General features: G+C 55.6%; 1 protein-coding gene across 3 annotated transcripts in view; it reads right to left on the bottom strand.

Annotated features, from left to right (window-relative positions):
• PAX5 (paired box 5) overlaps window positions 1–16,696 on the bottom strand; it is a 111,509-nt gene extending 94,813 nt beyond the window's left edge. Inside the window, exons 1-5 of one of the 3 annotated variants that reach the window (XM_031609545.2) lie at window positions 16,083–16,696; window positions 10,980–11,145; window positions 6,891–7,088; window positions 2,368–2,432; window positions 1,079–1,207 (exon numbers count right to left, since the gene is read on the bottom strand). In XM_031609545.2, coding sequence (XP_031465405.1) covers window positions 1,079–1,207; window positions 2,368–2,432; window positions 6,891–7,088; window positions 10,980–11,145; window positions 16,083–16,128 — 604 coding nt within the window. In that variant the 5' untranslated portion in view covers window positions 16,129–16,696. Of the gene's footprint in view, window positions 1–1,078; window positions 1,208–2,367; window positions 2,433–6,890; window positions 7,089–10,979; window positions 11,146–14,462; window positions 14,649–16,082 lie in introns of those variants that run through there. The other 2 variants (XM_031609546.2, XM_090132189.1) reach the window with 2 other exon arrangements.
• Between the last annotated feature and the right edge of the window lie 2,805 nt (window positions 16,697–19,501).

The raw sequence follows: 19,501 nt of genomic DNA, 5'->3' as shown, positions 1-19,501 counted from the left end.
GCTGTAGACTCACACGCATGTGGCTGAAATCAACCCCACAGAGCTCTCCCAGTTTCAGTAAACCAAGCGTGACTCTAATCCAGCAGTGCATTTCCTCTGCAAACAGCCCCCTTCCTGCTCCTCAAACAGCTCGGGCTCCTCAGTGATCGTCTGCCCATTTTCTCCAGAAGTTAGCTTTGTGCTGCTACTGCTCCTTCCCACCCCACACACCTCTCCCTCACCCACACAGGAAGCCCCAGGGACTGGGAGGTAGAGAGGCAGGCACGGGACCCCCGTGTGGTCCCCACCTCTCATGAGCTGAGCTGAATGCAAAGCAGTGCCAGAACCTGCACCAGCATGCATGGGTGTTGGGAGGTTGGTCTCACATCCACCGTGTTCCTACAAGGCCAACCAGTGACTCCCAGGCTCAGTGAACGCCACTGCTTTCTCCTCATTGCTTGGCAATCCTTGGCAAACAACCTCTTTTCTCCTCCTTTACAACCCCCTGGGGCCACTTCTGTTCTCTGTAGAGGCACAGATGTGACCCCTGCATGCACATGGCCAGCTTTGGAGGCTCTCCAAAACGACTTGGAGCAGGTTACACAGGTGCCCAAAGGCAAGAAGCAGGAGCTCAGTCTTCTGTAGAGCAGGATGGTGGCACAGCAGAACAGCATGCATGGCCTCCCTGCAAGCAGCACGGCCCCCCAGCCAGCAACCAACATCTGCCATGCTTTCACACGTGTGACTCTGCTGATGATTTTCTGTCTCTTTGTGTTTAGGGACACTTTCCTGGCTTTTTTTTTTTTTTTTTTTTTTATGTCAGGTGTCCACAGAACCTTGAATTCCCCTTCCTTTCATTAATGGCAGGGAGATGCTATGTCAGCTGGGAGGAGGCAATCAAAAGCTGTGACACATCCACAGCCCTTCTTTCTATAGCAGCGCTGCTCTCCTGCAGATAGCTTCGTGAGGACCCCAGGCTGGGCTGCTGCCACCCAACCAGGCGTAGTCCATCACTGGCAGCCCTCCCTCGGCCCTGCCAGCCCCAAGCACACCTGAGGGGGCCCACCTCAGTGCCCCAGAAGAAAACAGCTGCCATTACCTTCATCGCGCTTGCGCTTGTTGCTCTCGGTGCCGGGAGAGGCGATGCCCAGGATCCCACTGATGGAGTAGGACGAGCCAGCAGAGTCGGTGCTGACAGAGGACACCTGGGTGACGGAGCCTGTGGAGGCTGCAAGGCAAGGACAAGTGGTCAGAGCACAGGATGGCACCAGCACCAGATTGAAAGGAAAACCACGTGTCGCCAGAATGGGAGGCTGGGGAAGGCTTCGAGCAGCAGCAGCCACTCAGCACCCTGGGCAGATGGGTCTGGGGGCACAGAGAGAGGACAGTGTGCAAACGGTCTTTCCCAGCACTGTGGGCACAACGATGCTGCGCTGGGTCTGCAGCCCAGCACACAGCAGCAAGCCTCTATGGGACACTGGGTTGACATGGGGCAGGGCAGCCAGCTGTGGGTCACAGCTGGCTGAGAGACCCTGAGGGTCCTCAAAATAAAATATGAAGTAAATCCATTTTGCTCTGACTTTTTCTCCATGAGAAGCAGCCTCTAGGCTAACAAAGTGGAATGATGCTGCTTAACCTCCTCAGAGACCATTATGGCATTTGCAAGGGGAGAAAGGCCCGTGCTGCCACACGGATGTCTGTGTGAGCACAGAGCCTGCCTTGGCTAACAGAGGCCAGCAAGGGAATGCCCGTTCTGCAGCATGGAGACACAGAGGAGCTGAGGCACGCACAGCACATGTCTGGCTGCAGCAGCTCTCCTTTGCAGAAAGCCAGAACACTTCTCTGGATTCGGCCCCTCCGGCACTGGCTCCTGGCTGAGCATTGCTGCTCTCCCTCTGAATTGAAGTTTTGGGAAGTTTTGCTACCCCTTGGCTCAAGAGCACAAAGTGCACGAAGAATTATGGAAGGGATGGGTGATAGATGAAAAAAAACCACATTCAGAACTACTTACTGACTAATGATGCAGAAAACGTTATGAATAAGTATCCCTTTCTTGATTTATTACTTTAATTATCTGACATTCTATAGACCCCCATTAGTGGGGGGGGGGGGTTGGTTTAGATTTCAATTTTCTGTCTCACAGTGAAAGCTATTTATCATAATAATCACTAAAATTCAAAACCTTTTAGCAGTATTTATAAAATTCCTTTACTATGTTCAGTCCTTGGAGAATGACAAAGAAGGTGCATTAGCACGTGTGCTGAAGTGTTTTATGCAGAATTATCTGTCCATAAGAATGATTAAAAGTTCTTTAGAATATTTGTAATCCATTATGCTTTTTTTTTTTTTTTCTTTTTTCTTTTTTTAATATAGAAAAGTTTTTCTCACCTATGCTGTGACTGGAGGCTGGGACTTGCTGATTGGGTGGCTGCTGCACCTTTGTCCGTATGATCCTGTTTGTAGTTGAAAAGAAGTAACACCTTAGCATTAACCATCAATTACAGGGGACATCATACTCTATTTTGTCACTTTGGGATATCTACACCAATACAAAAAAAAAAAAAAAAGAAAGAACACTGTTCCTGTGTACTGCATGCAGACCCAGGGCTGTATTTGTGCTTCCAGCCCGTGCCATGAGGAATATTTGGATAGCTGACTCCTACACGGAGATCCTGCAGAGTTTGGTGCTTCAGTCCTCGTGAGGACACAGTCCTTAATGCCTAAGAAAGAAACATTTTTAGCCACTTGGGCACCTGGAGGCCTAATATCCCATCTCCAGGGAGCTGGACAACCCGCCAGACTGCAGCCTGGGCTGCTTGAACACCTTCGTAAATCTGTTCCTAAACCACCCTGGATACTGTGCCCACACATCTAAAGAGCCTGGGTACCACGGAAAAGATTATGCTCAACCAAATTAATACTAAAAACAAAAATGCGCTGGATTAAATGCTAATCTTAAAAGCTGGATAACCACATTGCCATTGCTGGGGACAGCCTCTGCTCTGAGCTATAATGATGTAAATCAGGAACCATTCAAAGAAGCAGAAACAACAAAAGGCATGTGTTGTGCTGCAGGACAAAGGGGAGTTGCTAAGAAGTGCTCTATCAAATGCTCACCTGCCGACACGCCGCGAGAAAAGAAAAGACGTGGTCTGAAGCCGCTCCAGGGATTACACAGCTCTGCCACAGACTGCGGCGGAATCAAAATGTGCTTGAGCGAGGCACGCTCCTCAGACACATCGCACGTCTCTGTTTTATGCGCTGTTCACGCAGCAGTAATGCTGCGGTAAGCATTTTCTCCGTGTTTACCTAGCAAACTCCTTTACCATTTCTGCCTGCCTTGAATTTGGCCGAGGGGAGGTGGGAGGGGAGCCGCCAGAGGTCCGGCAGGGCGACGTTCAAAAGCAAGTTAGCACCAGGCAGCCAGGACCAAAGCAAAGCACCCTGCAGTTGGGCATCTCCAGACTCCTTAGTGATGGCTCTCTTGCTTCTTCCTCCCCTTCGTGGGACAAAGCAGCCGCTTGCATGTGGGAGCTATAGGCAGTTCTGCAACTAAATTGGAGGGGGGGGGCACGCACACCAAAGATGCCCAAGGTCCTTGTATGAGCAAGATGGAAACAGCACCCTGCCCTAGGCTTCCTCCGTGCTCCAGCAAAGGAAGGGTGTCTGAGGCCTTCTGACACAAAAATCTCTTCATCTCTGGGGAGACCAGGGACTGGAGCATGTCAAAGCAGCTGGGCAGCTTATTTGAGCAAAGCTAATCATAGTGATTAATTAAGCCAAAGTCGCGTGGAGTTGCTCCTGCTGCAGAGGATTGGCCTACTATTAATATTAATTAATGTTACTAATTAATAACAGTAGTTTATTATTCACTCGTATAAGATGGCAGCAACTCTGCTGAAATGTACCCTCCATAGCAGGGACGTGCTACCCGTGATCCATCACGATGGCTTTGCAGTGCAGCACTCTGTCCCCTCAGTCTTCCAGCAGCAACAGCAGCTCTGGACACCAGCATAAGCCCTGGGAATCACCTTCCTCCACACAGCAGAAGCACAGCTGGTGGAACATCACTGCAGGTCTCTCCTGCCCTGTATGCATAGGCTGTGCAAGAAGCTTGGTCAACTCGCCTCCACCAAGATGGCAAACATCCTGAGTGGTTCCTGGTGAGGGTTCACTTCATCACCCAGAGGGCAACACTGGCTTTCCACCACAGGGCTGAATAAGGCATTGTGTCTTCAGAGTAGGAGTTCATGCCCCCAGTGTGTGACAGCCCTATCCACAAAGCCTTGATGTGTGTAAGGCCAGACCCCACCAACCGTGCCACAAAAATGAGAGGAGTTACCATTAAAGCCAAGTGTTTAGACATAATTTCCGTGATCTTGTCACAGAGGTTCAGTTTGGGTTTTCAAGATATTCTCCTGGGCTGGCAAAAGCAATTCTAAACAGACTGACTGTCAAGGACCATGTGCATTTCAAAAGGGGCTTCACATCTTTAAGAAAAGGGAAGGTTCTTCACTGGAGTTGCAAGCAGATGAGAAAGAATGAGATTTCCACCTAAATAACTTGGCAATAGATCATTAAATGTGATTTCTGATGCAATGCCAATGAGCGTGTGGACATTGCCAACGTAGAAGCATTCGAGGATGCAGCAGGAGGCGGGCTATGGAAAGTGGATCAAAATACAACTGGAACGTATGTAGTCCCACTGCATTCCTAAGATCTCACTGCTTTTTTTTGGTGGGCTTTTGGACGGAGCTTGAAGAATCGCTACATAAACAAAGTACTACTCATAGCAGCAGCCATGCTTCTGACACAACAGGACTCGAGCTGACTTTTATGAAAGCAAAAATTCATAGAACTATAGGACTGCAGAATATGCTGCGTTGGAAGGGACCCACAAGGATCACTGAGCCCAAGTTTACCCTTTGTTATCTGTAAACAGCCGGGTTGGGATTTTCCTTCACTTTTCATGGTGTCCATACCATGCCTCAGATTGTTTTTTGAACTGAAAATGCCACGTCCCTGGGGGTCTTGGTGTATGACAGGTTGGCTGTGAGCCAGCAGTGTGCCCTGATGGCCAAGAAGGCCAATGGGATCCTGGGGTGCATTAAAAGGAGCGTGGCCAGCAGGGCAAGGGAGGTGATCCTCAACCCTCTGCTCTGCCCTGGTCAGGCCTCACCTAGAATATTTTGTCCAGTCTGAGCTCCCTGGTACAAAACCAGACAGGGATCTCCTGGAGAGAGTCCAACAGAAGGCCATGAGGATGATAAAGGGCCTGGAGCATCTCTCCTGTGAGGAAAGGCTGGGTGAGCTGGGTCTGTTCAGCCTCAAGGAAAGAAGACTGAGAGGGGATCTGATTAACGTTCATAAATATCTGAAGTGTTGGATTGCAAAGGATGTGGCCAACCTCTTGTCAGCTGTCTGTGGGGACAGGGGAAGGGGAAATGGCCATAAACTGGAGCACAGGAAGTTCCGTACCAATATGAGAAGGAACTTTTCATGGTGAGGAGGACAAGGGAGCTCTGGAACAGGCTGCCCAGGGAGGTTGTGGGTTCTCCTTCTCTGGAGATGTTCCAGAGCCACCTGGATGCCCAGCTGTGCAGCCTGCTGTAAGGAGCCTGTTGTGCAGGGGCTGGACTCAGTGATCTCTGGAGGACCCTTCCACCCATAAATTCTACAGTTCTGTGATTCCGTGCCCATAACATTACTGAATGATGTTTTGGGGTCTAAGTTAGACAGGAACTTCCAGTCAGTAGCAAAGGCTGAGCAAACTGACCCATTTTTGCCCTTAACCATATGGATGGATAACTCAGTTCGGTAAGTCAGAGACAGTACTCTGCACTGCTGCTGGGGAAGCCACTCCTGCTGCTCAAGCAGGAACTCCATGAATGCAAATCAAGTCAGGATAGTCGATGAAAGAACACTGCATCAGTCTATTTCATGTCCATGGACACAGGTGGGACTTTACAGCTATCTGGACTCAAAGAATTTGTACGAAATCATGCAAGTGAGAAATATCTCAGAAGAGCAGTGAAGCCAAAACCTGGTAGGAAGCATACTCCCAAGAGAAAACAAAAGGACTCTGCTTGCTGGTGTGCAGGAGGGTGATGAAGTGCTCTCCTTCCAAGTGTTAATCCCTTATCGTCAGACCAGGAAGACTGCAGACAAAGCAGAGTATTTCTCTGTGCTTTTTCAGTGACAGCCTTAGACGATCCTTGACTGGGATGGAAGCAGATTAGCATAGCTTCAGAACTGCAAGTGAGGCCGGTGCTGCCGAGCCGTGCCAGGAAAGATCTCACAAACATGGGAACAGGAGATTCTCCTGCACTGACACAGAGGAGTTCAAGGCGACTCAAGCAATTCCATTCAGCACGCGGACACTACCAAACCACGTTTCCCTGGTTATATTCATGCTGACAGTACCAGACAGCAGCCAGCATGATTCCGAGCCAGGTTCAGCAATACTCAGTAGGTGACAGGAAGACCTTGAGAGCCATGCTTTGGGTCTGCTTCTCCAAGGAACACAGGGGCCGGTCTTCCTCCAGGTCACCACCAGCACCCAGCGCAGCTGGGTTCTCTGAGCGGAAGCATTTCCCACTGAGAGGGATCCAGAAAACATAGATCTTTACCAGCAAGAACTGCAAGTCACGGGCAGGAGAATGGGAAAGGGCAGAAAGGAAGCAAAGGCCAATAGCACAGCCTGCTTGCTCCTGGGAAACGCTGATGATTGTGATGCTTTCACCACCAGAGTGACCCCACGGCTGCTCCGCAGCCCTAAACATGGCATTGAAACGCACGCAGACTGCATGCTGAGTAGACAGTACAACACACCCTGGCTTCTAGTAGCAAATGAGGATTCGGTGACTGCATTTCCTAGGAAAGCCCCTTCCCGAGACCGTACAAATCCTCACCTGTTAATTGAGCTGACGCTGGGCACAGTGTCGTTATCACACACCCGCTCCGCGAGGAGCCTATCCCTGATCTCCCAGGCAAACATGGTGGGATTTTGGCGTTTGTACTCTGCAATTTTTTCGACGACTTTGGGTGTGGCGACCTTTGGTTTTGATCCTCCAATCACTCCAGGCTTAATGCTCCCGGTTTCGTAATACCTGGGACAACATCCAAAGCAAATCTTCAGTTATCACAGGCAGACAGAAGGCACGCTCCGAGATTTATAGAGAACATAATTTCAAGGTAACCAAACCCCAGCAAATCCTAAGATACATCTTCACTTTCGCATACACATTTTCTGCCTATGTAGTGCTTTATCACCTAATAGATTAACTTATAGTAATTGGAACTGGGCCGTAGGATAGAACAGATATTTTTTCATAACAGAAAGACAAAAGAAACAATGCAAGATTAAAGGGCGTGCTGGTATCCAAAATTAACTGAAAATGTGTGCAATTAATCAGAGGTTCTGGCAATAACAGAAACAAATCTCACCGAAGACCACTTTTTGCAGTCAATTCTCATATCTAAGGAAATACTCTGCCACCAGCATCTACAACTTGTTAGCATTTCTTCGTGAAGCGAGGCCATGAGATCATCTTCTATTTGCACATTAATATGCTGGCATACCTTTTCCACATTTTATGGCTTTAATACGGATGCTACCGCTTTAATAGTTAATGTTTTTCATAACGGGTATATTTTTAATATGATTCTTTCAATAGTTCAGATGATAAATGTTAAGGAAAGGGGAGCTCTTGGTGTTGCCAACGGGCTCAGCTAGTTTGGGGGTTTGTTTTTTCTGGCCAGCTCTGCAATCCTTCCTCACAGACACGATTTCTACACGTGCAAACAGTTCTGCTGGTGTCATACAAGCAAAGCAGGTAGGACAGAGTCCTGACACTGACCAAAATATGCCAGATGGATGTTTTTTGCATGCAAATCACACAGGCACAACTGCTTTTAGCAGGACTGCAACAAAGCGTGGCAGTTGGGATCCTCAGCCCCACACATCTCTCTCTTTTAATAAGGAAAGCCTTGAAAATGTTGTTAAAAATGTCATGTCTCATCCACTGAGGAGCAGGAGGGAGACGATGAGTGAAATCACGCTGAGCACCCGGGGAGCACAACACAGACACAGTGTTCTGGGGGTTGTGCACTTTTTGGTAGCCTGTGAATTTTGTTGATGAAACACAAATCTGCAGTCTCTACAGCCATTGTCCAAGATGCCCCTTCCAACCAGCGACCACTGAGCTGTGCTCCCTTACAGCCTCAACTCACCCACTGATCGCTCTGTGCCCCTATTGCTCATAAGGAGCTCAGAAGAGACTCTCAGATAAGAACAGCAGGTTGTTGGGGTTTTTTTTGTTTTGTTTTGTTTTAATCAGTGTATTTTCTCTACAGTTACTTGACATAACCATTATATCCAAAATCATGATGATAACAATAATAAATTCTGAAGTATTTCCAGCATGGCAGAACACAAACAGGCTGCACAGCCAAAGTCTGTCTGACTGTAACATACAGCAGTGTTCAGATTTCTGCCAGGCTGCTGGCTCTGTCTTTCAGGGAGGGCTCTGTGTGCAGCTTCTGCACAGCACTGGCACTGCACCGTTTTTGCACGTTTGCAGACATTCTGGGTGCAGATGCAGACTCGGTCTCAGCAGCCATTCAGGCAGTATTAGTGATGGGCAGCTTTAAGTGTCAAAGACAGATCAACCCTTGGGCATTCCTAAACCCAGCCCAGCAACATACTTTAGTGCAACAAGGGTGCAGTTAAGCTGGTCTCCCATTTAGTTTCCATAAAATGATGGTACGCTTGGACAACAAACCTCCCTGAGCCTTGCATCCCTGGTTTCATCCCCTGTTCTGGTGTCATCTCTCTGCTAAGAAAGGACATGGAGAAAAGCTGTGCAGTGCACGCTGGTGGAACAGAACGCTGTCATTTTCTCAATACCAGCCATCACCACAGATGTGACAAACATGCCTCGGGGTTTTCCTGCCACACTGCCCTACTGCTCTGTGCACAATGTCCCACGGCTCAGCCCTGCTGCTGGGGACAGCCCAGGTGGTCATGATGTAGGACAGGAATATGGAGTGATCCAGACAGGGACAACCCAGTGCCAAGCACCCAAACCACTACCTGCCAGCCAGCCCCAGCTGCCTTGAGCTTCACAGCAACACACACGTGCTCAGAGCAGGTTGCTCTCATACCCAGAGCCTGCTCTCACGCTCAGCCTGCGGTCACCATGGGTGCCTGGTAAGCTGTGACACTTCTGTTGTTGCCTTCTGCCCGCGCAGGAGCAGCAGAAGGCAAAGGAGGGCTGCATGGAGCACGCCATCCCAGCTCCACTCTGGGGCCAGCCTAGCTACAACAGCCGCATCCCATCCACAGAAGGCCCAGGGGCAGTCGTGCTTCACAGGGGTCCTCAGTTTTCACACAAACACACACACACACAGCTCCAATTACAGTGACATTTTACCCAATTTAATTATTAGCTATGAAAATAATGAGGTATGAAATTCCAATTTAGTTTTGACAACTTTAATGGCAAAGCTTTGGAGCTTCACTACCGGCTCAGCGCTGCAGATGTGCCCAGTGATAAATTTGTTCCAACCTGCAGCAGTGAAAGCACGAGACTCTGTCCCCATCAACACATCGCCCATTCTTCAGTACGCCTGGACTGTAGTCTGTCTGGACATTCACAGCACCAAGCAAACCTCCCCACCACACCTGGAGCAGAGGCCTGCAGAGCGCAAGGCACGATGCTCCATAGGAGCAGAGCAGTCTATGGGTGGGCTCATGGGAAACCCAAGGGAAGTTTCCATCTCTAAGGGTAAAAGCTGGTGGTGTTTCTACGGCCACTCCAGCATCAGCCCAGAGGGACGCATGCAGCCAGCACCAGAGTGCCTCTGTGCAACTGAGGCACAGGACTGAGAGTGGAAGCACAGTGCGGCAGCTTGCAGCCCTCCAGGAGCACTCCATGCAGGGCATGCAGATAGCACCCAGCAGCTATAAGCTGACTGCAGATAACAGCACGCTATGGGGACAAGAATGCTGCCATCTATGAAACCAGGGGCCCATGACTACAGCAAGCACATTTGCTTCTGAGCACTTAAGTCACTGAGAGATCACAAACGCTGCTAATCTGAGCCGGATCCCATGCTACCAAAAAGTGCTGACAGCCTCTGCATCTATTTATGGTCAGTGAGGGAAATTGGTCAAAAACTGGGAAAGAGCAGGAGGGCACAAATACAAACAGTAAAGTGTTATCCAACAAAGCTAACTGTTAAAGTTTAGTAAATATCTGAGAAAGCAACTGTTTGAAATTATCATGAAAAATACATTATGAGAAAAAAAAAAAATCCTTAATATAAAATAGATGGGTAGCTCCAAATTTTACACATGATGTTTATGTTTATGCACACGATGTCCATGTTTGTATGGTGCTTACAGCATTCTTAAACAGAATCAGTTTCAGCTTTTGAACCAGAACCAGGAAATATCATGAACTTGGGGAGTAATGTGCTGTCACCACACTGATCTGAGCAAACTCGGTCTGAACGGAAAGACACTTCCAAAAGGACCCAACCTAAGGCCGTTTGTAGAGTTCATGGTACTCCATGATCTCATGCTCCAGCACAGGAGTAGGAGAGGACACAAACTGAGCAGTGGGGTGGATTTCTGAGAGGGCTGTGTGTGAGCAGGCAGGTGGCACGTCCTGGCCATCAGAGCGGTGGAACCGCCCAGAGGAAGTTTTCTCCAGCACGCAGCCTGGTGACTTCTGTTCCATCTCCTCTCCTTCTTGCTGGAGACGACCCCTGGGTTTCCATGTGCTCAGAGCAGACAGGTGTGGGGTGCATGCTGAGCACGGCAGAACTGGCACATGTGGCACAACGTGCTTTGCGTTAGCATTGCCCGTTAGAGGCTGTGAGAGGAGCAAAGCATACAAAGCGCATTTCTTTTCCGCGTGGGGCTCGCAAAACCCGGAGCGGCCATCGCGAGTCCCGTCCCCACCTTGGGCCCGGGATGCCCTCCCGCTCCGTACCTGCCGAGTATTTTGCTGACGCAGCCGTGGCTGACGCGGAGCTGCCTGGAGATGTCGCACGGCCTCACCCCCTGGTGCGCCAGCTCCACGATCCGCTGCCGGACGACGTCGGGCAGGGGGCGGCCATTCACAAAAACGCCCCCCAGCTGGTTCACACCTCCGTGTCCTGCAACACACGGGGAGGGGAAGGGGCAGGAGAAGAGCGGATCGGTCAGAAGCGGGACACGTTTCCCCGCGGCCGCCCTCGGCGCCGGCAGATCCGCCCGAGCCACGCGGCGTTCCCTCCGGCGCGGAAGTGGCCGCGCTCCCCGCAGCCCCGCAGCCCCGCAACGCGGGGGGTCCGCGGCCCTCCTCTGGGGAAACGGCAGCGGGAGCGCAGCGAGAGCCCCGGCCCGGCCGTGGGGACATCGCTCCTCCGAGCGCCGCACGGCCCGGGGCTCCTACAGCCCTGCGATCGCTGTTTGTTCGGGGGGTCCCCGAAATTAAACGCGTCGGGTTTTTTGTTTTTTTGTTGGGTTTTTGTTGGTTGTTTTTTTGTTGTTTTGTTTTGTTTTTTGGTTCCCCCCTTTCCCCCCCAAATTGCTGGAGTTAATCGAGAGTGAAAAACAGAGTGGCTTCAGGCGTAGCAATTTATCGCGCTCTTAGCTTGTTACCATCCCACAAATGAAACGTGAGCGCCGAACCGAGCCCGGCGCGCCGCTCGTTTTGCAGCAGGTTGGCACTGCTCTTCCTTAGCGAGGCGCCCGGCGGGACACGGGGCTGCTCAGACGAAGCGGTGGAGCTGCGTAAAACCCATGAACGTGAAGGCAGCACTCCGTCCGCCAAGTCAGAAAATGCAATTAGCCCTCGTGGTGCTAACCATTCGAATTACTCAGGCTGCGGAGTGGAGAAACTGAAAACAAACAATGCGGGCAGCGCGGGTGACAATGCTGGAACAAAAATAAAAGAAAATCTCCCTGTTTGCACAGGGATTCCGAACGGTCCCGAATAAACTGGCAAGTCAAATGCCTCCGTGGAGTTTAAAAAAAAAAAAAAAAAAAAAAAAAAAAAAAAAAAATTAAAAAAACAAGTAAAGAATAAAAAGCTATTTTTATTTTAATTTTTTTAAAAGTCATTTCTCCGTTGATATATTGATGTCAAACTTCGCCAAGACCTTCTAAAACTGTCAAGGCACATAATTAATCCACGTGAGATGCGTGCTTCCTGCAACCTGCGGGGCGAGGGCAGCTCCGCCTGTACCGGCGGTGGAAGCGTCCCATCCCCGCGGCCGGGCCGAGCCCTGGATGTACCATCCCAGCCGTGTCCGGAGCGGACTGGGGCACCGCGGCGGCCCGGGAACTGCAGCAACTCCGGGAGGGCCGGGAACTGCTGCGCTACTGCGCTGGGAAAGAAACGCAGTGCTTCAGCGAGGGCAAAACGTGGGGTCAACATCTCAACGTGGAAATGAGTGGGACACCGAGCTCGGCACCTATCGGCGGCTTTCGATATAGGAAAACAGAGGCAATGTGCTCAGTGCCATGGTGAAAATCTGCGGGTGAGGGAGGATGGGAAAGGGATGGAGGTAAGAGGGAGAAAGAAACAGAAAAGAAAGAAGGAAGGAAGGAAGGAAAGAGAGAAAGGAAGAAAGTGGGAAAGAGAGAAATAGGGAAGGAAAGAAGGAAGGAAGAAAGGAAGGAAAGGAAGGAAGGAAGGAAGGAAGGAAGGAAGGAAGGAAGGAAGGAAGGAAGGAAGGAAGGAAGGAAGGAAGGAAGGAAGGAAGGAAGGAAGGAAGGAAGGAAGGAAGGAAGGAAATAATAGAGAAATAAGGCACAGAAAGAACTAAAAGAAAGAAAGGAAGGAAGAAATGAGAGGGGGGAAAAAAAAAAAAGGAAACAAAACGAAGAGAAAGAAAGAACGAAAAGAAAGAAAGGAAAGAAGAAAAGGAAGAGAAGGATGGATTTCTTTGGACACGGGCTCGGTCTCACTCCAGGCGCGGACGCAACCCCGAGGCCGGCTGGCCGTGCAGCCGCACACCCCGCAGTCGCCACGAACAAAGGCTGCGGGTGGCTCCTGCATAGGGCCGGCAGTGCCGCTGCGCTCCCGGCCGGCCCCGGCTCCCACCCCCGGCAGCGGACGCCCCGCCAGAGTCCCGGGTGCCGCCGCTCGTATCGGGGCCGCACGGCGGAGCCCGCACGGCACTCCGGGGCCCCGCGTTCACTGGCTCCCTCCCGGTCCCCCCTCTCCGCGTCCCTCAGCCCCTCCGCGCGGAGCAAAGCGAAAGCTGGAGGATGAAGAGAGCTGCGATCTTCCCGTGAGCGGCTGCGGGGTGAGAGCGAGGGAAGAGATTTTTCTCTTTCCTTTTTCAACCGAATTCCCGCAGCAGAAGCTCGTTCCGGCAGCTGTGGCTGAGTGCGGGGTAGCGCTTCTCCCGCACCCGGAGCCCTCCGCCGGGACACTCCGTGAGCTCCGCGGCCCCGCGGCACCGGACAGCGCGTTGTTGGCGCCCCTGGAGTTCTCCCTTTTGAAGTGTCGTTTGATTCGCCCGAGGCACAAAAAAAGCTCTAAGAAGCGCCGTTCTGGGGGAAGGCGGAGGCCGTCCCGCCCGCGCCCTGCTGCTTCGGCGCCTCCCGGACCGCGGACGGAGAGGGGACGGTCGGGGAGAAACGAGAGCGGGAGGCGGAAAGGGAAGAGGCGCAGACCCGCAGCCCTCGCTCTCGGCGCTTTATGTCGAAAACAAATTTCTGGCACTGAAAGGGCCGTGGCGCACCGCGAAATGAGATTCGTTCTGCCCCAACGTCTCCCGCCGTAACGCAGCACTGAAGGCACCGCGCACTGCGGTGGCACCGCGCCGCGCCCGACGATCGCTCTCCCCGCACCCGGAGAAAGGCACGGCCACGCCGGCCCCGCGCTCCGCCGTTGCTCCGCCGCTCTCTCCGGCGCGAAGCACAGAGCAGCGGCTCTTTCCTCCGCGCTGCCGCGTTTATTTTGGTTTAATGAATGCGCATCAAAATGTTTGGCAATATCACTCGGGAAACTTTTCCGTCCGGAGGCAGCGCCGGGAGCGCTTCTCCCTGGGGTTTCCTTTCGGAGTATATGTACATATATCCTGTGTGCGTGTAGCCGCGAGTCACAGATCGAAGAGGATTATAAATAATTTAAAAAAGAAAAAATACAGTTTGGAGCGTGCGTGAGTATATGAGCGTGAGAGGCTTTCTCTACCGCAGCAGAAATCCCAGGAAAAATAAATCAGAATCAAAACGAACCCGGGAACAAAGCGCCCGCCGCCGCCGCCCGCTGTCAGCGCTCCAGTCCGCGCGGGGTTCCGCCAAGCAACGCTCCCGCACCATCCCCGCACGGGGCGCGGAGCGGCATCGGGGCCCCGCGCCATTCCCACTCGGCCGCAACGCGCGGTTCCGTTTGCGCCCCGCGGACTGTGGAGCTCGGAGCGCGCCCGCAGCGCCCGGTGCCCGGCGCGCCATAGGAGGGGGCAGGCAGCCTACTTACTATGCATTGCTGCAAACGGGTCGTGCTTACAGTGTATTTCCATCGGGGCGGTCCGGCGGCCTCGCGGAGCGCACCTCGCGGCAGCGGCGGCGCTCAGCGCGAGCGGAGATCGCGGGCTGATGGCGCGGGAGAGAGGAGCGAGCGGCGCGGCGAGCGGGCATCCAACGGCGGCGCCGCCCGCTCCTTCCGCCGCCTTCGGGCGGGGCGCGGGGCGCGACCGCCGCCCCCACACCCGCGGACCGCGCGGCCCAGGCGGCGGCGGCGGCGGCTGGGGGCGGCCGTCCCGGTGCGCCCCGACGGCGTTGGGAGCTGCGGGCGGAGCGCGGAGCACCCCGCGTCCGGGGCCGCGCGAGTTGCGGGAACTTGTGGCGGCTGCGTGGGCGGGGCGGGGGGCGCGCGGCGCGGGGCGGGGCGGGGCCGTCGGCTGCCGCCGTCGGGGCCGCACCGGCAGCGTGGGGAGCGAACCGCCCGCCTCCGCCCGCCGTGCCGTCGCGGTGATGCCGCGGAGCCGAGCGTCGCGCCCCGCGTTGCCCGCCCCCGGCGCCGCGGGGTTGTGCCGGGTGGGGGGGCGGCGGGGAAGGGGCGGGCCGGGGGCGGGGGGGGAGGGTGAGGGGGGGGCGGGCTGCCGCAGACGCCTCCCCGCGGCCCCGCCCGGCTCTCCGGCCCAGCGCTGCCCCCCGGCCGCGCTACACGCCAGCCCGCACCCGCGGAGGAAGCGCGGCGGGAGTCTCTTCAGCACCGCGGCGCCGGACAGCGGCGAAACGCGAGGCGGGGCGGGGCTCCGCACGTCACTCACCGTCCGCGGCCAATCGTAGCGCTTAGCTCTGCGGCGCCAGCATTGGCCGCCGCACCGCGCCGGCGCCCATTGGCTGACCGCGGGCCAATAGGGACGTGGGGGCGTGGGCGGTGCCGAGCCGGGCGGAGCGGGGCGGGGCCGAGGGGGCGGGGCCTTCCCCGACGGCAGCGGCGTGTCCCGGGCCCCGCCCCGCCCCGCCCCGCCCCGCTCCGGGGTCGCCCCGGACCTCCGCCCTCCGGGCCCCGAGGGCGCGCCCAGCCCCAGCCGTACCCGCGCTCCCTGCCCGCGGACCCGGGGCTCTGCCCGCCGCCAGGTCCGGGAGAGCGGTCACCCCTCCCCGTCGGGACCGGGGCCGGGACCCCCCGCGGGACCGCCGCCCGCTGCGGCGTGGCAGCGTTCGTCGGGAGCGAACGTGCGCCGGGCTGGCAGCGGGCGGCGGGCAGTGCGGGCCGGGGGCCGGGGAAGCACCCCGCACCGCGCCCCTCCCGCAGCCTCGCGGCCCGGTGCAGCGGTCTTCGCCGCCCCCCGCCGCCCCCCGCCGCCCCCTCCTCCCTCCCCCCCGACGGCGCTCCGGGCGCGGCAGTGCAGTGCGATATCGACGGAGCGATTATTCGGGCGATTTAACCAATAAAGGCCCCATCGATCGGTGCGGAATCGCATTGCTCATCGCAGTCCGCAAGGCTCCCGCACGGCCCCGTTCCCCCGCCCCGCCGCTCCCCCCACGGCACCGTTCACCACGCTGGCGGCGGCTCCGAGAGGGCCGGGGCCTCTCTGCGCTCCTCGCCCGCTGCTTCCCCCGCTCCCTCCGCCGCTCCGCTCAGTACCTGTGCGCCCGGGCCGCGGGGCCGCATAGATCTTCTCCAAATCCATTGCGATCCTGGAGGAGTTGGTGGAAGGAGACAGAAAAAGTTTGCACGTAGTGTGTTGCTGCCTTCCTCTCGTTTTTCTTTTCTTTTCTTCTCTTTTCTTTTTTTCCTTTATTTCCTCTTCCTTTCTTTTTTTTCTTTTCTTTTCCTTTCTCTTCTCTTCTTTTCTTTCTCTTCTTTTCTTTTTTCTTTCTTTTCTTTTTATCTTTTCTTCACGTTCTCTCTTTTATTCTTTTCTGGTTTTTACTTTTCTTCTCTTTTCCCTTTTTTCCTTTTCTCTCTCTCTCTCTCTCTTTTCTCTCTCTCTCTCTTTTTTTTTTTTTCGTGGCTCTCTCAGGTCAGAATAATTCAACCCTTCCGCTCCCCGCAGAGCTTTTGCAGCCGCTCACTGAGCTGAAACTAAACGTTTTAGGTGGAAAAAAGCCTCTGAAGGAACCGTGAAATGATTAAGAAGCCGCGGAGCCCCTCGCCATGTGAGATCATGTCCTGTGCGCTGCAGCATCACAGGATGTCCCCAGGCGCACCCGAGCCTGCCGAGCCCCAACCCCGCCGCCGCGCGGACCGGACCCGCCTGGGGCCCGCCGACACCCGCAGCCCGGCCGCGCCCGGCCGCCCCCGCCTGCAGCCCACTTCCCCTTCTCCACTCCCCGCCGCGGGGGCGGAACGTGGCTTTGCCCCGCGGCAGCGGGGGGATCCCTGCGTGGCCCCGTTACCCCTCCCAGCGCTGCGTGTCACGGCCGGGAGAAGAAGGCGAAAGGAGGCTGATGCCCGGAGCCGGGCCGGGGGCTGTAGGGGCTGCGGCGTTTATTTGTCAGCGTGGTTACCCGGGAGGAAATAAAAAAAAAAAAAAAGGATAAAAAGAAAAAGAAAAAAACAAACAAAAAAAAAAAACAGAAACAAACAAACAAAAAAACCGCGAAATTAGAGCCCCCCCCCCCCCCCAAAAAAAAGCAGCTTTTTTCCTTTCCCAGAAATAAAGAGAAACGGAAAGCAACGGCAGATCGGGGCAGCCCCGCATGGAGCGACCGCACCGCGCCCCTGCCCTGCGCTGCCCGGCCGGGCCCGGCCCCTTCCCAGAGGGACATGGAACGAAGGAAGTCCGTGCAAGGACCGGAGCCCGCTTTTGCGCGGCGTCCCCCGGCCTCAGCCGCCCCTCTCAGCAGTGCTTCTCCCCCCGGTTCTCTCACACACCAATAACAGCAGGGACGGAGCCCGCTGCATCCGCACTGAGTGTGAGCAGCGTGGCTCTGCTCGGGAAGGGGAAGGAAAAAAAGAAAGAGAGAGAGGGAGAGAGAGAGAGAGAGAGAAGGTAATTAATAATAATTTTAAAAGGAAGCAAACAAGAACAACGAGCTGTGCTGGGATGGACCCCTACAGCCTTCCCGCCCGCTGCCTCGCCCTTGGACTCCTGGACTTTGTCGGCTCCCTGGGCCTGCGCTGCCCCCGGGCTGCGCGGTGTGAGCGCGTGTTTGAAAATAGCCACGCAGGGCTCTGCGGTCCCGGCTCTCGCCCTGCGCCCCTCCGGCTGAGAGACGCGACGGGGGAACGGGGGTCGGCTCCGAGTGCGTTGTGTGTGGGGGGAGGGGGAGGGTGATGGGAGCCCCGCTCGGTTCTGTCCGCAGCAGAGGGGCTCAGGCTCAGCGACAGGCAGCGCGGTGCCCCCGCAGCTCCGCGCGCCGCGGCGGCCGTGCAGCAGTAGGGCCGGGGCTGGAGGTATCTCCGGGAAAAGAAGTGCTCCGCTTCTGCTGGCGGCAAACATTCTGCGGTGAGCAGGGCCTGAAAGGGCTGTGCACTGGGCTGCGGCTCAGGGAGCTGGAAGGGACTCCAGACAATGTCACAGTCTGGAGGCATTGTCGTTCCAACCAGCAGCTCCGTGGTACGACCTCGGATTTGTATCTGAGAGCCACCAGGACGGGGGCACCGCGGAGCCACGACTGCAAGAAGAGGGCATCCCCGGCCCGCAGCATCCCCAGGGCCGTGCCGTGCTCTGCGGGCGGCCGACACGCACGGAGCAGGGAGAAATGCTACGGAGCGACATAAATCTGAGTTTTGGGGCCTTCCGAGGGCCGCTGCTGCTTTCCCTCAGGTGGTGAGGTCATGGATTTTTTTTTTTCTCTCTGGTTCACAGACCTCGGAAGTGAAAGGGCAATTCCCCTGCCCCGCGGCACTCTCGCAGCTCACAGCCCCGGCTCGGGGCCGCCCGGGAGCGGAGCGCCGGCAGAGCCGTTCCCCTCGGCACTGCCCGCACCGGGACTGGGCAGCCCATTCCCAGGAGCCGACGCAGCGCGGTGCGGGGCGGGCAGGAGCAGAGGGCCGCGCAGAGCCCCGAGCCTCGGCAGCACACCTCGTGTCGTTTGCGTTGTGTCACCTCCGGGCCACACAGCAGCGCCCATCCCGGCCGACCTGGGGACTCCGGTGCTCCGGGCAGCAACCGGGGAGCGTTTTGCTGCCACACCATCTCTCCCGATAGTGCCACAGGCTCCCGATTCTCTCTGTTTTTTTTTTCACTTTACAACACCACTGCGAGCGAACGGCAGGCCGACGCTATCGAACGGACCCCTGGGATGGGTTTGCCCACGGCCGGAGGCAGAGCGGGTGGTGCGAGAGCCGGACTGTCCCGGGCGGCGGAGCGCTCCGTGCCGTGACGGCCGCGACCCTCAGGGCACAGAGTGCGGACAGCCCCGGGTGGAGGTGGGGCGGGGAGGGGCAACCCCGGCTGCAGCGCTGTCCCGTGCAGGAGAGCCCCAGGCAGGAGCGCATCGTCCCCTTCGGACGGCGGTGCCACCATCGGGGGCTGATGGTGGGAGATGGAACGTTAGGGCAGTTAGGTCCCGCAGCGAGGCTGCAGCTGGCAACACGGCAGGTTTTGTTCTTAAGAGTGTGAGAGAAGGGCAGGAAATGCCGCGACTTCTCCTTTTTGATCAGTGTGCATTACTGCTTCTGTTCTGCCCTCACCCAGAGCTGTTATGCTCGCTCCGAGCGGTGCCCGGGTCTACCCGCCCTGCTGCAGCAGCTCTGCTGCCTGGCAGTGGAGAGCAGAATGCTCGTGGCACGATGACTGCGTGTGCTGCACCTCCATGGTACCCCTGCTCCCTGCACCGCATCTTGCACTGCCTTCAGCTCGCAGCATGCAGCAACCAGGGTCAGCATTCCCAGAGGGATGCCAGTGCCAGAGCAGAAACCTCTGCCCCAGTCCATCGGTGCTGCAGGGTCTGTGTTAGCTCTTATCAGAGCATCACAAAAATGTCAGATTGATGCCTCCACTTTCCAGATCACCAGAAGGGATGGACTGAAGGGCAGGAGGGTGTGCCACCAAGCAGTCTGCTTCCATTAGCTGCCAGCAACAAGGGTAGTATGGCTGATGTCAGCCCCCCGTC

The sequence above is a fragment of the Phasianus colchicus genome, chromosome Z, assembly GCF_987193195.1.
Source record: "Phasianus colchicus chromosome Z, bPhaCol1.hap1.1, whole genome shotgun sequence".
Lineage (NCBI taxonomy): Eukaryota > Metazoa > Chordata > Aves > Galliformes > Phasianidae > Phasianus > Phasianus colchicus.
The sequence above is the reverse complement of the archived record's forward strand: the minus strand, read 5'-3'. Positions and strand labels throughout refer to the sequence as shown.